The 17,636-nt window shown below is 45.5% G+C and overlaps 1 protein-coding gene across 4 annotated transcripts in view; it reads left to right on the top strand.

The window, feature by feature from the left end:
- The first annotated feature begins 4,848 nt into the window (after nucleotides 1–4,848).
- The window catches only part of BEST3 (bestrophin 3), a 217,816-nt gene continuing 205,028 nt past the window's right edge, over nucleotides 4,849–17,636 (top strand). For 2 of the 4 annotated variants that reach the window (XM_085652502.1, XM_085652503.1), the window contains exon 1: nucleotides 4,874–5,149. In XM_085652502.1, coding sequence (XP_085508628.1) covers nucleotides 4,998–5,149 — 152 coding nt within the window. In that variant the 5' untranslated portion in view covers nucleotides 4,874–4,997. Of the gene's footprint in view, nucleotides 5,150–17,636 lie in introns of all 4 variants that reach the window. The other 2 variants (XM_085652504.1, XM_085652501.1) reach the window with 2 other exon arrangements.

Genomic DNA, 17,636 nt, shown 5'->3' with positions numbered 1-17,636 from the left:
AGTGGGCATTCAACTGCAGGAAATCCAGGTCATGGGCACAAGCCCACCTGTCCGCCTTGGCACATTGCACAAAACTGGAGACAGGGCAGGACCCCGTGGCCTCTCACTATATCAAAGTGGCAATGAAAGAGTAGAAACACGCAGAGGGCACAAGGAGGGACACCAGGCGTTCAATAGACTACACAAAGCTGGGCTTACTCTTGGGATCATTGGTTGACATAACAAAAGACACCTTTGAGCACCTCCTGTTTAAGGCCGCATTTTCCACCGCATTCTTCGGGGCATCCCGCCTCAGCGAATTAGTGGCGCCCTCTAGGGCGGGACCAGCCAAACACTGCCTACAGGCAAGCGATGTGACACCCAGAACGAAGGAACTAGAGATACTACTGAAGCGGTCAAAGACAGACCAGAACGGCAAAGGGGCGATAGTAAGGCTACAATGCATCAAGGATCAAAGCTGCTGCGCAGTGTGCTCCATGCTAGCATTCATAGCAGTGCGACCGGCTGGTGAAGGGCCCCTGTTCAAACACAGAGACGGCACACATCTGAGCAAATTCCAGTTCACAGCAATCATGCGTCTTGCACTCAGCAAAGTGGGGCTGCCACCAGCGGATTTTGGGTCACATTCATTCAGGATAGGGGCAGCAACAACAGCCGCGCAACACAGGATGACTGAGGCTGGGATACAGGCAGTAGGTAGATGGCGGTCGTGGGCATACCGGACCTACGTGAGACCACAGTTGCTATAGAACCACCGTGACTGCCGCGGGAGGACAGGGGCGCCTCTCCCAAGGGCAAGCAGCAGATTGACACTTTGATCATTGCCTCGGCAGGAAGAACACCATGCCTGGTGTGGGTGGAGGGCCATTCTTTCATAACGCGGATGCAGTCCTGGTGGCGGTGAGGGGGCCACAGACAGGAAGGGCGACCAGTGGGCACAAGCATACGGTGGTTCGGCCAACCAGGAATGAAATGGGACCAGCTGCCGGCGACCCTCGCAGACCTGCAAGCAGACGCGGCATGGCATCCGGACATTTTGATCATCCATCTGGGGGTGAACGATCTGGCCAGACGGGGAGGAAAGCACTCCTCCACGAAATACAGAGAGACCTCCCGAAAGCAGCCAGGGCTTTCGGGAGCACCGCCATCATCTGGTCGGAACTGATCAGCAGAAGTGAGTGGCGCGGGCCGAATCGCAAAAAGCAGTCCAGAACTCGAGGAAAAAGCTGAACTTTACTGTGAGCAAATTCTGCAGAACCAATGGATTTGAAACTGTCAGGCACGGGCTCATCCACACGGGTCGCCCGGAATTCTATGCGAAGGATGGTGTGCACCTGTCGGAGGAAGGCGTGCAAGTGTTCTGGTACAACCTGTGGGGCGCCATGGCTTTAGCAGGTTGCAGATAAAAAGGAGCGAGCGGAGCAGGGGGAGCAGCAGGAATACATAAGCCTCCCTGGCAGCATGGCGAAGAGCCACAGGGACAATGGTTGGTACGGAGGCACACCGGAGGTCGGTGTGCCGGAATAGGACCACTAACCTTGGGCTGGGTGAGTTGGCCTAAGAGCGATGTGTAGGACCACTCACTTTGGGATGCCTCATGGCTGGGTGAGTTGGCTTACCAAAAGGGGGTAGCAAACGGCGACGGCGCTTGCAGCCCAGCCCTCGCCCGGTGGCAGGGCACTAAAGAGTCTAACAAGGTAGCGAGTTGTGGCCTAACTCCTGGACGGAAGCTACCCCCTGCGCAAAGAGAGCACAAATCCAACCAAACAAAGAAACAACCCAAAGGGAAAGAAACAAGGCAAGTCTGCAAAGGGGCTAACCACGAACATTCAGTCTAATTTGCTAATTGGCGATGTACATATGATTTATGGCAGAGATTATGTTTGACAAAATGCATTTGATTTATAACGCAAATATGACAGTTCACCAATGGTGATTTATGACAAGGGCGTGCAAATGATGCCAAATATATACATGTATTCCTAATAAAACTGTGGCCAACAAATGTCCACTACAAGACACAATTGCAAGTTGGCTTATTCATTCTAGGGAATACATTGGGGGAATGTTGCATGTACTCTGGAGTGGGCACAGTGCGGGGGTTATTATAGAGCCTGCCCCCAAAGGAGGCCTCGAGGGCCGGCGCCATAACCGACGCCGAGCACTGGAACAAACTGGTTTTTGGCATGCTGATGCACCCAGTAGCGGGAGAAACACCTGCGCCACCCCCCGTGGTGGTCACCAGAAAGGCGCCAGCCAATGTGGGCCCGAGCAGGGTACAAACCCTCCAATAGGGGGAACCTGCCAGCAAGGCGGGAAAGACTCAGGGGGGGGATATAAGCTCCGCTCCCCGAGGTAAGCTCCTATCTTCATGGAGCGGGGGAGCAGCGGATTTTGTCCCACCCGCCCACACCCAAGGAACAGCACTGTTGCAGTACTGGGAAGCAGGCAAGGCATTGGCGAAGAGCTACGGGGACAATGGTTGGTACCAAGAAACGACCCAGAAGGGACAAGAAACAAGGCAAGCCTGCAAAGGAGCTAACCAACAAACTGTCAGTCTAATTTGCTAATTGGCGATGTACATACGATTTATGGCAGAGATGATGTTTGACAAAATGCATTTGATTTATGACGCAAATATGACAGTTCACCAATGGTGATTTATGACAAGGGCGTGCAAATAATGCCAAATATATACATGTATTCCAAATAAAACTGCAGCCAACAAATGACCACTACAAGACACAATTGCATGTTGGCTCATTCATTCTAGGGAATACAGTGGGGGAATGTTGCATGTACTCTGGAGTGGGCACAGTGCAGGGGTTATTGCTTATTTAGTATTCAGCACTCCTGTGGAATGCATGTTTTCTTGTTCTCTCCCTATCCTTTTCTTTCTGCCTCCTACCGCTGTGTGCCCTCTTTTCAGTCTCCCAACTATGCTTCCCGTCACGCTCATCATCCTGCTCCTTGTGCTAATTTAAAAAATATATTTTTAAATTTTTTTACAAGAACCCGGCAGTTGCACACTGCTCCTAAGCCACTTACTCCATCTTTTGTGCTTCAAGCACAGGACTTTAAGTGGGCCGGGTCCCGCCAGTGCTGAGCACCGACAGTTCTAAAAACTATGGGGCATTTTTACCAGCAGGCGATAAAAAATTATCGCCGCTTTTGCTGCCGTTTTCGGCCGAAAAGCGGCGATAATTTTATCGCCTAATTAGCAAGGCCACGCTAACGCGTGAAACCTTGTCAGGATTCCTAACGCCCAGCTTTGCATCTCTAATGAGATGCAAAGTGGGCGTTCCTGACAACATGACAGGAGAAATGTCGCTAAGCGACATTTCTCCTATCATCAAGCCCCACGCTATGAAGCATAGCATCAGGAAAAGTAGCGATAACCCCTGTTATCGCTACTTTCCTTACGCCTGCTTCAGGACTGACTTAGCCGTGATATCCTATGGAGGGTGGATATCATGGCTAAGTTTGTGAGTCCCTATCAGCAAGCTAACGCCACATTGCGTGAGATTATCGCTGGGTTTCCAGCGATAATCTCACGTTAGGCAGTTAGCGTGAGGATTTTTATCGCTGAGGAGATAAGCGTTGCTAATAGCACGCTGTCTCAGCGATAAAAATCCACGTTACCCGGCGATAATTATCCTCACACTAAGAGCGCTGAGCGATAATTATCGCCGGGTGTTGCTGATATGCCCCCAAGTGCTGAGACAGGTCCCTATCGGGTTCTCCATTTTTGCCATCACCCTCAGGGTGGAAAAAAAATCTTAAATCTGCAGCAGTGCCAACCGTCACTGCCTTTGGAGTAACTTCGAAGGGACATGTTAAAGTTCTTTCACAGTCTCATAATTTCAGGACTGAAGGTTTGGCACATTATATTCAACGAAGTCATAGTTGTTGCTTATGCAACTAACAACCACTGGCAAAACCAATAGTCCTGGCTTGTAGGTGTAATGTTACTTGTTGCATTATATAGCTGGATACAATGACCGAAGCAGCAAAATGCCAGTCGGGCGGCACACTATGCTAAGCACAGATGTTTTGCTTAGTGTTTTAAGCCACGCCCTTAATGACATTGGCCACGCCCCTACGAGAGACCTCGCAGTTTTTTCATCCCACTTAAAGCCCTGTTCAAGCGCACTTGTTTTTCACTGTTCTTTTATATTTTATTTTACCATACTAACATGGCCACCCGCAACGTTAAAAACTAAGTACAAATAAATGAAAGACATGCATTATGACTCACGTGTCACAAGGTATCCATGCATCACGGCCATTGCAAAATTACAAGCCGTTCTTGCACAAACATCTTGACGCTTGCAAATGTGTGCAATTGCCAAAAAGCAAAGACAAAGCCAATAGCTCGCCCTTTAAAGTCGAATTCAATTGTCTTTGACAGTGCTTGTCATACAGGGCACTTGGACCACAGAGAAATGTTATCTTGTCTGCAAACAGATACAAAAATAACTTGAGCTGTTTCTCATTGATTACTTTTACAAATATGTTACTTTATTTTTGTATTGTAATGTGCAATGCAGTGATCAGATTCTGAATATAATGTTCTAATATAAATGGAGACGGCAGATACCCCTTTAGAAAAAAGCTGAATCGCTCTGTGTTGTCGATGTAGACCTTTATTAGGTGCTTCTGGGGTTCCTGAATTCTGTGAGAAATGTTTACCACGATAAGCCAATTAAAATCCAGTTCTCGCTCCCTGCACTACTTGGAAATAACTCAGTCCTTCAAGTGGCCTTTATTATGAAGATTTGTTTCCAAAGTAAAAATCTCAGCTCAGCCGCAGGAGCGCCCTGTGGCCTCCTATAAATAGACAACGCAACAGATGGCCGCGTCCTACGGATCCAGCTCCTTGCTTCCTTCGGTTCTCACACGATGAGGCACGCGCCCCCCGAGCCCGGGGTAGTATTACCTCCCCTCCAGACCAGCTCCCTGTGGTTTCTTCCAGCGCGCACGAGCCGGCCCGCAGGATGACGGTCACTTACTCCAGTAAAGTCGCCAATGCCACCTTTTTCGGGTTTCACCGTCTACTTCTGAAATGGCGCGGAAGCATTTACAAACTGTTGTACAGGGAGTTCTTCGTCTTCAGCACTCTTTACACAGCGCTCAGCTTGGTGTACAGGTAAGCATCTTCCGGCGGGCTGACCTTTGGGAGACGCCCGATGGACTGGCTGCAGTGAGGTTGTTTACGTCCAGCAAATGTTCCTTATGAAATTTAACCCGAGGCCCTGTTAACATTCCCATGTATTGTATTGTTGCAGTTTCAAGATGTTGTGACATTTGGAGAGATGTTTAGAGTTTTCGCATGTTTTCTTGATGGCCTGTAGTAGTGATGCAGATGTTTTGTAAATAAGCTGCATGAAATTGGGGCTGGCACTTTGTTGAATCAGATTTTCTTTTGAATGAAGGGGCAATCTTGGACGAGCTAATGATTGTGCAGTTATACTGAACGGGTTGTATTCATGTGGTCGATAATGTCGACGTAGCTTGTTTGTTATATATTGAGATAATTTAGTATACTTTACATATTTCCGTACCATGTACATTTATGTTGCCGAATATAAAAAATACCTTGGCCGCTCTTTTCTTCAGATCAAAACATTGAACTTCAGAAAAATGTCCCTTACATTAAGAAATATTCATGACGTTCTGTCGGCGGTGTTCTCCTGAAGGAGCTCTGGCATGACACTGTGGTCGGGGCGTAGATTCCATGGGTGCGGCAGGTGCAGTGGCACCGAGGCGCAGGTTATTGCTGTATTCTATAATTGAAGCAGTAACTCGGGGGGCCATTTCCTTACTTGCAGTGGCTACCCTACTGACGGCCCTTGATGGAAATAGCAGTCGGAACTTTGAAGAGTTTCCCCTAGTGACAATACACCATGTTCCCCCAGCAGCTGGACAGTCCATCACCTGTCTGAGGGACATTGAAGGCTGGCTGGCTTTCCGCCGCCTCTGCTCAAGTTCATGTGCTTGGGCTCGCTCCAGACCCACCTCATCTAGCGAGAACTCATTTGTTTTCCACAACACAACCATAAATGGCGTCTCGTGTACAATAAGAAAAAGCCTGGAATTGATTTCCGATCATCACTTTTCCGTGGCATGCCGTTCTTACTGCCTCTCAAGTCTGGCTCGTGTCAGCCGTGACGTGTGTCAAGCTGTAGAGCTCATGACAAGTGAAGATGTTGCAACAGTGACGACATTCATGATACCGCGGCTCTGGTTTCGTGCTGTGCCTTGTACTCGGCTGCGGCCTGCGCTGAGTCAAGTCCTGGCAGAGCAGCAAGGGCAAATAGAGGTCGTAGGATCATCCCCCAAGTGTACTGGTCCAGCCAGATGTTTTAGCCTTGGCCTAAATATGTGACAAAGGGGAGTCAGAAAGTTGGTGAAGATTTTCTTGTTCGATCAGTCGATTTTAGCGGTGTTCTGTTGGCTCATAGTTACCTTGCGCCATGAAACTACTGTGTCTGTGCGCTCTACAAATAACGGGTATCTTGACTTATTAACAGGACCTGTAAATAAATGAAATATTGTATTTATGCTTTAATTTCTATACAATGGAGAATCATTATCCAGTGAAGTGGTCAGACGTCCATTTTTACTATGAAATACATGCTATGAAATACATAAAGCTGCCCAGAGTTGTCAGGGAAGTTTCCTTAATGAAAAAGAGTGCGTAGAATGCTCCCAGAATCACTGATTCTTGTGTTTACCCTGAGCATGTTTTCAAATCGCGTAAAACAGCAGTTTGGGGCTAGACTTGTAGGGTAGATGTAAAGGTAAATAAACTGAAATGCATGGAAGCACACGAACCCCTATATTTGGTATGCGCATAGTATGTTATGTTGATAACTATAGGTAGCGTAGCCGCCTGATTAAGCGCTACTATTTGCCCTTGAGCTGGTGCGGGCCCATGCGGTCTTCCCATACCCCTGACTGCTTTCACTACTCGGACGCTACGAGGCTGCGAGGCGCTGCCTTGTGGTCTGCGCACTGCTGGTGCCTTTTCTAACCTCGTGCCGCCCTCAAACCCTTCAACTCTCTTTAGATCAGCGTCGAGATTGATGTAGATGTCCCACGAGTCTCATGTAATCAAAACAATTATTTAAAAAAACATACGAGCATATAAACATACATAGAAGCATGTTGGGTCGGCCCTCTTCACCCATTGGTCTGTTCAGTTGCACTGTCAGCAATTCAAAGCCAATTGTGCTCTTTCCTTGTACTATCACACGCATCATAACTGAAAAGGGTTTCTAGGCCTGCTCTAAGTATATCTGCCTACCAGGAAGTGACTGCACTTTGTTTTAATTAGTATTATAGGCAATCGTTAATTTGTTCTTACATTTAAAAGTTTATAGCAAGCATATGGCTGCCAGGTTAAGGCTATGGCATGTTTTGATACACACAGAATGAGGGTAGAGGCTATAGATACCGCACTTAACAAATGAAAAGTGTTTACTTTATATGTGATTCTTACAGTGCAGAGAACCAAGGAACACTCCCCTCTATGTTCCTCACCAGGACAAAGCCTGCCCCTGTCACATAATTGCATTCAAAAAGGTTCAGCACCGTTCAAAGGATAGTCAATGAATATCTAAAAGAGTGTCCAAGATGTCAGTAGGTTTTTCTTGAAAAAATCTTTTTCTTTATTGTACGATCACATGGATACGAAGAGTCATGATCACATAGACATGAAGGATCTTAGCCGACGCGTTTCGTCTCTAGAAAGAGACTTCTTCAGGGCAAAATCATAAAATCCAACAAGTGAGTATCTATTGGGGTATGGTAACCCGTATCTTCTGGTCTCGTTGTTTTCAGCTGAAAACAACGAGACCAGAAGATACGGGTTACCACACCCCACAGCTGACCTTGGGCCCCAGCCCCATATCAGGCACCATTGGGCTCCACTTTCATTTTTCCCGGTAAAACATTAGTAAAATCACCTTCAAACTTTTAACATTGAATATAGCGGTAAATGTAATTAGCAAGCACTTTAAAGTATGTTCCACAGTAGCCCTTATGAACCAACTGCTAATTAAATAAACAAAAACAGAAAGGCCATGACAGGGCCGGCTTCAGCGCTGATGCGAAAGTCTTTTTTGGCGCCGCACCAATAACCTCTTTCTCCATAATTACCTTTACTACCACCCTCCAACAGGGCCCCTCATCCCTCCATGGCCCCCCCTATTGACCTCCTCCTTGGATTCCCTCACTGCCACCTTCCACTAGTGCCCCTCATCTCTCTGTAACCCTCCCCCTCATGACCTCCTCAGACTCCCTCACTGCCACCCTCCAGCAGTGCCCCTCAACTCTCCCTAGCTCCCTCCTCCACCCCCTCCACCATATGACCTCTTCCTCGGATTCCCTCACTGCCACCCTCCAATAGTGCCCCTCATCGCTCCATAGCCCCTCCCCCTATTGACCTCCTCCTCGGATTCCCGACACTGCCACCCTCCAACAGTGCCCCTCATCTTTACGTAGCCCCTCTCTCATATGCATTTCATTTTTTTTACAGCGCTACTCATACGCGACCAGGAAATTCCTGTTCTTAAGTTCGCGAAGCGAGGAGAAATGCATTATTTCTCCTCGTTTTTGCTTGCAGCAGACATGGAAAAAGCAAAATGCCATTGTTTGTTAATGTACAGGAAGGTGCCCCTTCCTGTACATAAACAAGCCTTTTTAAAAAATGCCATTTTGTAACTTTCATGTGTGCTGCATGAAGCAGCACACATGAAAGTTACAAAGTGGTATTTTAGGATTGTTTATGTGCAGGAAGGGACACCTTCCTACACATAACCAATCCTCCTCTGCACACAGACACCCTTGCACTCTGGTGCAAGGGTGCCTGCATTGGTGCTAAATTGTTAAACTTAGCGCCATTGCAGGGGGAAACGCAAGGCTGCACCACATTCATGTGAATATGGTGCAGCCTTGCGTTTCAAAAGTGGCGGAACATGTCGTTTAGCCCAGGAGGCTAACGACAAGCTCCGCCAATTCATTGTAAATATTCCGCTTAGTTTCTTGGGAGAAAAAGTTATCCAAGGCTACAATCTGACCCTTGTGTGATTTCCATGAGCTTTTCTGTGTTTCTAGAGATTGTCACAGCTGCTCCTTCATAGCAGTAACGTGGCCAGTTCATAAGCAATGATCCCCAGGGGCATGGACATCTAGCCATAGATAATTCTTTGTAGGAGTGGGGAGCAACCACGCTGCTCAGTCCAGAGACACTCCCTCTTCCCCATAAGAGAAGGTTTTGGCTTTTTCATGCTGATTTATTCTATTGAAGATGACATCCTGGAGTTTTGTAGCAGGTTACCACCATGGCTACTTAGAACCTTGTTCTTGTGGGACATAGGCACGTGAAAAAAAACACACGCGCCACCCAGAGCATAATAGAGCAGTAAACAGGAAGGACTTGTCACACCCAAAAAGCGGTGGTACCAACAGGATAACCATTTAGCACTAGCTATCTTTTGTGCCATCAATACTCGTTGATGGTCTCTCTTAGCATTAACAAAACAGCAGCTACCTGTTTTGGTCTGCTGGTAAAACGTATGGGTCTTAACAATGCATTCCTTTACCATGCATGCTTTTACCACGCATGCCTTTGCACCACAATTTTGGGGTAAAGGCATGATTGGTAAAGCCTGAGCCCTAAAACCCAGCCTCATGTACTACAAACTTCCCTGACCCAGCCCATCCCCACCCTGAGCCCTAAAACTGTCCCAGGTCTAAAAACTGCCCTTTCCCTCCCTGCTCCACCCGGAACCGTAAAAAGTGCCCCACATCCTAAAAACTACCCTGACCAGAGCCCCCGCCCTGATACCTAAAAACGGACTCCCACCAATGCAAACTGCCCCGACCCCCCACCACCCTGAGCCTTAAAACCTGGCCCCTGCCCTATAAACAACCTGATCCCCCGATCCTTAAATAACAACCCAGCGCCCCTAAAAACGACCCCCCACTGAACCAAAACCCAGTCCTAACCCCACTTACCAGACCACATCCTCTCCCGATCCTTCCTCTTCCTGTGCGCACCCATCCACACTTCTAGAAAGTGCACTGCCCTAACCACGCATAGGCGTGGTTAAGACATATGCATGGGAATAGCAAGTGTGGTTCCGCTTATGGGGAAAGGCACACCTAGCTCAACCCGCATGGTAAAGGCTTGTCCCCAATTGTACAGGGTACAAAATTTCAAGCAAAACTGGCCCACAATGGTTGCCAGTAAAATAAGGAATTACTTTTAAGTCATTGTGCATAGTACACAAGGCATTACATGGCACAGTGCCATTACAAAAGATATCTGCTATTGCGGACCTAGAAGGAACCTACACTCCGCTGCAACTAATCTGATCTGCATAGGAAAATTCAGGGAAGTCAGGGCGGGTGAGAGGACATTCCAGTTTAAAGCGGCCCAGATGTGGAACAAGCTGCCTACCAAACCTGGAGTCAGTGGAAACCTGAATAGCTTCAGGAAACACCTAAAAACTTGGCACTTCCCAGTAAGGGATTAGGATGAATGTGGTGGGGGGGGTGGGGGTGGGGGTGGGGGGTGCATCAAAGCTGATGGAGGCCTACTGTACCATCCATGTAGATGATACTATAGCGCTAAGATACCTGTATGGTGTACGTCGCGCTGTATAAATGTTTGATGTTGTTAGCACGTTGAGTGTGTGATATTAATTCTGATGGATTCCATTTGGATGGTTGAGGGGCAATAATGTCTTCATCAAGCTTCCATGCCCGGTTACCGAAAGTCATCTTCATAGACTGAATTTTTCCAGTCGTTGGATGTTTCCAAGGACACAGACGAGCTAAATTAATATTAATTTCAAAGACAATAATAATATAATGACAGATAATAAATATTTACTAGAAATTGAAAGATATTATCCCTTCAACATAAGAAATAGTCGATAATAGTTGGACATAGAAAAGCTGGGTTATGCCCCGTTTAAACCCAATACCAGTGTGTGTTTATTTGCTGCAGTGCCAAGTTCTGCTAGGCAAGAGTGAATGGCTGAAAGGGATCTGTTGTGTGCACTAAAGGATGTGCTGTGGAGCCTAAGGGTGTATAGTGAGAGCCCTGTTCCCATCACCAATTGAGCTGCGTCCTCACCAGCCTATACACATTGGGGTAATATCCATATCTGCGATTTACTCATTGCACCTCTTCAAGAGTTTCAGTGTACACTGTTTACTAAGTGCAAAGCATGTCTCCCCTCACCCTGCTTTCATTCACCCTAAAAGCTACCCTTGTGCCTTGGCCTAGAACCAGCACAAGCCGATCAATGGTTTTTCCTCTTTCATAGTTAATCTCCCACCTCACCGTGGGCTTAGCATGTTGCTCCAGGCCGTGTAATACAAGCTGTGCTGTTATTTCTTTATAAGTTTGTACAAGTATAAAGGTCTGTACAATTCATAAGAAATCCACTCCATGCATATAGGCTGGAAATAAGCGTTGTGGCGTGGTAGGTCTTTGTACCACAGTCAGTTCTGTTCTTTCATCTGGTGTTAAAATACTGGTTTGATTGAAATACTGGTTTGTGATTGTCATCTTCATTTTGAAGTTTTCTAGACAAATAACTGATAGATGTGATGCATCAATGTACTGGAAAGGAAAGTTAGGGATCAATTTGCTTTCTTATGGTAATTTGTTTGCCTGATCTTTCTTGGAGCAGCTTTATGTATCCCAAAGTTGCGGATGGGAGTGGTCTGCGGGCAGTATTGTCCCACTGTCCTTAGGCTGGAAGCTCTTAGCCCTTGGAAATCTGAAGTTTAAACGTGTGAGAATGGTGGGGACTGGGGTGGGCAGCCATGTCAGCCCCCTTCATTAAACTGAAGTGGAGTCCTGCATAGGAGAAGATCCTGTTTCAAAATGTAATAATGTGTTCCGCAGGAAAATAGAAAACACGGCACATCAGCATCTGGTGGAACTAGGCATTATTAAATAAAGATGGCAGCTTTGTTTTAAAAATCTATAAATAAATATGTGGCGGCACTAGTGCAAGGCCTGGGGAAAAGTACTCCTCTGCTCTCCTGACGGGCTGTGGGTGGATCATAGGGCCATGCTCCTTTTTTTGTATTTTTAGCCTCTTATGAGGCGACCTCAGATCTTGTAAGGGTACTGCCCTGCCTGTGGCACCTGATATCAAGGACCAGCTGTCATGATATCTCTGAATCTGGGTATGCTGGTGGGGATGGGAATGATGCCCCCCAGCCGTGGTCCATGCAAGTAATAGCGGTGGGGCTGCGTGGGGGGGATTTCGAGGGATGATGCAGAGGGAAAATCAATTATTTATATAATTTTCTCTCGGCATCGTCCCTTGAAGTGCCCCCCTCCCACTCAGCACCACCGCTGTTACCTGCACAGACCGCGGCTGATGCCCCTACCATAGACTCTGCCTGTCTCTGCTTTAGCCAATGCAATGAGGAGGATTCTACCCACTGTACTGGAGAAAGAATTCTGTACACACTTATTGCTCTGGTCTTGATCCACAGAGATCAGGACACTCACATCTGCATAAGAGGTAACTGGATGGCACACTGTTCTACAACTGGCCTTTGCAGTAAGCATACACTAGAAATGCAAGCCATCACATGGAGCTCTGCATGGACAGTGAAGAAAAAGTAGCTGTTTGCTTGGAGTTGGGTTGTCTAATGTCCTCATGGGATTTTTCCTACAGGATTGTGCCATCCTACTGTCTTTATTGTAACTTTTCGTAATGCATTGATCAGGCCTATGGCATCTAACCTTGTTAATATAACCTACCAAAGCAAACTGTATTGATCATAAGCTTTCCTGCAAGCCAACCATTATACGTGCATTCATAGAATTACAAAAAGTATACAAATACATTGGGTAAAACAGTATCCACACTCTAGTGAGAGGTCCTACCAGTGTCACACAGAGCCATGGTGGACAACAACATATCTTCCCAGAGGGCCAGAGCTTCTCAGAGGAGGCAACCAACATCAAACCTCTTGCTTTGTATGATATTATTTGTGCTTCCATGTAACAAAATGCCTATGAGTAGGCTTTAACACAGTGTAATAACAATCCACAAATTACAGCATAAATGTTTTTCACAGTGAATTGCTCAGGTCTACTGCTTCTGTCATAACCTTTTCATAATAAACAGAACAAACCTAATGGCACCTGACATCACCCAGTGAACTAAGTAGGCCTGTCACCATTCCCAACTCGGCATACTGTATTGAGCATGTGCTTTCCTATAAGGAATCCTTTGGGCACACTGTCCACAAAATTACAAACAAGTACAAAATTACAGTTGTCAAAACAATATACATCTCTTCATCAGACGCTGTAACAAAGATTCTTAAAGTGCAAACATTCACCCCATGGTTTGTCAAAGAAAGTAACCAATACCACAACCTTTGCCTACTGCTGAAATCTGTGAGATTCCATGTTGCAAAGTACCTCCCTACAGACTTTAACACAGTGTGATAATAACCCAGCCTTAACAGCCTGTTTCATTTTACACATGTGTTTCAAAATAAATAAGTCATGCCTACTGCCTTGGTGGTAACCTTTAATAATAAACAGATCAGACCTATGGCAGCTGACGTAAATTACCAATGAACCATGTATCCTTTATCATTGGCTAGTCACCATAACCAACCCAGGCCCACTGTATGGAACATAAGGTCTAGCACAGTGCCATAACAATCTCCCTTGAAGGCCTATTGCCTTAACATATGCTTTTCACTACGAATTAGCCATGCCTACTCCACTTTTTATAGTAACATTTCATAATAATCAGACTATTGGTTTGTCACTAGAACTCAGGCCTATTGTATTGGGCATAAGCTCTCACCCAAGGCAAAAAAAGTGCAATGCGTGCACTCCTTTTCAGTGGAAGAACACAATCAAAAGCGCGTAGAGAGGAAGACCAACATGTGGGCTGAGACTACACGTCTCGCTTTTAAAGATTTTTCCTGGTAATCAGGTAGGGTCTGCCAGCAACTGCTTTATCAAACCTGAGATAAAAAGGAAAACAATATTAGAGGCATTTTCATATACAGTAGGCTAAAAAAATCAATGCCACCATCCTGCTTAACAAGAATATTGATGTGGTTCCTTAGCCACAGAGATCAAGTGAAGAAGGTTAGAAAGTTGCTGTTTTTTTTTATTACAAACTTTATAAAGTTTATTCAAATATGCATACAATTGTCTACATTCACATTAGCACCTGGGAATATCATTAGGGTACATTGGCGTATAATCTGCTAGTATATACATTAGCACATAGCTAATACAACACCTGCATGTGTATATCTTTCAACAGCAATACGTTCCAGTGTGTACCTCCGGGTTTGAACAGTAGATATTCCATACTATATCTTTAAGCCAATTTTCAAATTTCTAAATAAACTCTAACAATAACCCCAGGGCACCACCCACCGCCCTCCACCCTCAGTTCTCCAACTGGGAACACCATAGTTAGCTATGTAACAGACAGAATGATGCTGTAACATTATACCAAGAGTCCTGCACATGACCAGGACACGCGCCACCATACCTTACAATACAACATATTCAGATACAACTTATAAAATGCCTCTGCCTCTGCCTCTGCCATCCAATGTTGCCGCCACCGCTGCTATCAAGCCACCCCTGCCTGTGTCGGCTCCTCCCAACTTTTAAATCCCTCACAGAGCACATACCACCCCATTGCTATCGGTATTTTTTGCAGACCCCTCTGCTCCTCCCTACTTATTGCAGCACTTTCGGCAAGGCTCCATTTAATCACTTCCTCCCGCCAAGTCTCTAAGTTTGGCGGTCTTGCCTGGTAATATGTCTCTTTGCTGGTATTAACGCTTGATTAGCAAAGCGCGCTTGCACTTTGTATCAGAAAGTTGCTGTTTAAGGTTAAAATTAAATGTTAATTTGATACCTTTTTGAATTTATATATGCTCCTACTGTTATTTAGGGGATGCGAAAAATAACACCTATAATGAGGTTGTGGGGAATAACGTGGATTTTGGTGTTTTTCGCACCAAAATTGGCTTGGTACAGTAAATACTGCATGGCTTTTCAACGTTAAATTCAAGCAGGTTGGATCTGCCAAAATGTAACAGTAGTTGATATCTTTAACACATCTAATAATTGTGGGATGTGTTAACGACACCAAACACATAATTACGACCTGTGCAATCAGGGGTTTGCAAATGGGTCGGAATTAAACAAACCACTCATATTCAGGCCCTAAGAATGAACTCCAATTTTGATCTGATGTCCAACACTTACTTATTAACGCTCAGTTGTAGAGGATGGTAAATATGTACTACCTGACTCCATGCTACAATCTATGGCCCACTATTTGCATGGTCAAACACACATAGGAATAAAATCAATGACTAGGACTTTTACAAGGTACTGGGTTACTACCAAATTCAGAAGTGTCTTAAGAGTGAGTAAGCAGTCCAAAATTGTGGTAGCTTTTTGTCTAAGCACTTCTTGATAGTGTTTTCCAGCTCACTTTAGCTTCCTCGTGTGCTAACCTTAAATGTCCAGTGCGGGTGCCAGCGGAATGACGTGAACAGTCATTTCATAACGCCTTTTTGTATTTTACCATTGACAAAGCCAATAGGTCCCAGAAGAAAGCATGTTAAATCTGGCATCCTTGGCGTGGTTTCCCCTGTCTTTGACTCTGCTTCAACTGCTGGACTCCGCCAACTGTGAGACCAGCCCTGTCAGGAGATTCCAAGCCAGCCCTGTCCCTCGAAAGTTGGTCCTTCATCTGTTTTCTCATCAAAATATATGCAGTGACAACTTTGGGGCAAACGGAACCAATGCAGTGCCCGTCGATACCAACACAGTGCCGATCCAAGGACATCTCTGCGCGGATCGGCGATGGCATGCAGGACCCGACTGCGAGGTTCGACGACGATGCATCGCTAATCCAAGGTCCCGATTGCGATGCTCAACGACGATGCAGCACAAATCCGAGGTCCCAACTGCGAGCCTCGACGATGATGTAGCACCTGCATCATAAGGGGTTTAACAATGACGCTGGACTGGACTGCAAGGCTTGACTTCGACGCATTGACCCAACTGCATGAATCAGAAAAGATGCATCGAGCCTTCAACGCCAACGCTTGCTCCATCCAAAGTACTGTTTTTAGCGGGCTCAGTGTAGGTCTGGTCTCCATCACAGTCGCTTTCCCGTGACATTGCCATCTAGGTTTTAGACTTGTTTTTTTCCCCCCGTTTCCAGATACGATATACGCTCTCCCATTTTTAATATTGCAGTGTACATTATCTGTTATGTAACTTTAAAGACAATTTACTGTCCTTTGCTATACGCCACAACTGACACCAGCTTAGTTTTGTTTTTATACGAGCCCTACGGAGTGAGTGTGGGTTCCTTTTGCGTATGTCACATTGGGAGTTCATGTTTATTTAGCCTCGTGCTTGGAATAGAAGATGTGTTTCTTACTTGGAATGATTATTTAGAATCCAATATCCTTTGTCCTAGATTTCACTTACAACCTTGACTGGCAATTTTGGACCTTCAGATCTTATACCATTAGTTTTGGAATACATAGAATCCCTCATGGGACGGAATTAAAACCACGAATTATGTAGGTACTTTATTATCTTCTCTTTGGATTTGATCGTTTAATTGAGGGCTTTTCTTCTGCCAGTATTCATGACTGTCTCGTATTTTACACTCTCTTTCCAGTAATTGTTTGCTAAAAGGACAGAGGTATTTATCATACACCCTTCTTACTCTGGGTCACGTAGGGTGTTCTCTCGTACTGAGTTCATTCTGAACTTTGCATGTTGACACCATAGCATGACTAAGTCTGTAGCTATTAAAATTGCACTCCTTTTATGGCTTTTCCAGAAACACCTGGATGCCTTTTCTCTCACTCCTGTCGCCCATTTCAGTAACCCAGACTGTATTTTTCCAGTCATGATATGTGTCACTTTTTTCCATTCGGGACGTGTTCACACAATTCTCCCTGATCTATTCTTCACTCAGTCTCCTTCTCTACTCATGGTTTTTCTGTCCCATTTGGGACAATTTTTCCAATATGTCTCCGCTGGTTTGACATCTTGTGCATGCTGGCCTCTCATATGTAATTATGTATTCAGTAAAAACCAATTCTAGATTGGTTCTCCTGTGTTTGTAAGGAGATACATTGGTTTGTTTTGTATATTACAGCCTTGAAAAAGTCGCGTGATACTGTCCCCTTGACGACGAAACACGTGTTGGCTATGTTTGTCCGAAGAAGTCTTTCAGTCTGAAGGAATACAAGAAAATGTAAAAAAAAACGAGAGAAAATCCACATTTGTTTGAAGATATTTTATGCTTAATGTCTTGCATTTATTCTATCTGAAATTTACTGCTTAACGTGTGCTGGGGATCTGTCAAATGTTGTATATGTATTTTGTGGTCATCACGTCACAAAATTTTGAGGAGATTGGTGGTTCTCCCCTCTCTACTAGCACCATCATAAAGATATAGTTATTCTTTGGAAACAAATTAGTGTAACTCTCCCAAGGCGCCATTTTACCTACAAATACCACTTCTGCCATTTTTGAAATTTCCATCACAGTCGGCCTGAAACGTTCA

This window comes from Triturus cristatus, chromosome 4_1 (genome assembly GCF_964204655.1).
Source record: "Triturus cristatus chromosome 4_1, aTriCri1.1, whole genome shotgun sequence".
Taxonomy (NCBI): domain Eukaryota; kingdom Metazoa; phylum Chordata; class Amphibia; order Caudata; family Salamandridae; genus Triturus; species Triturus cristatus.
This window is presented reverse-complemented; position numbering and strand designations above follow the sequence as displayed.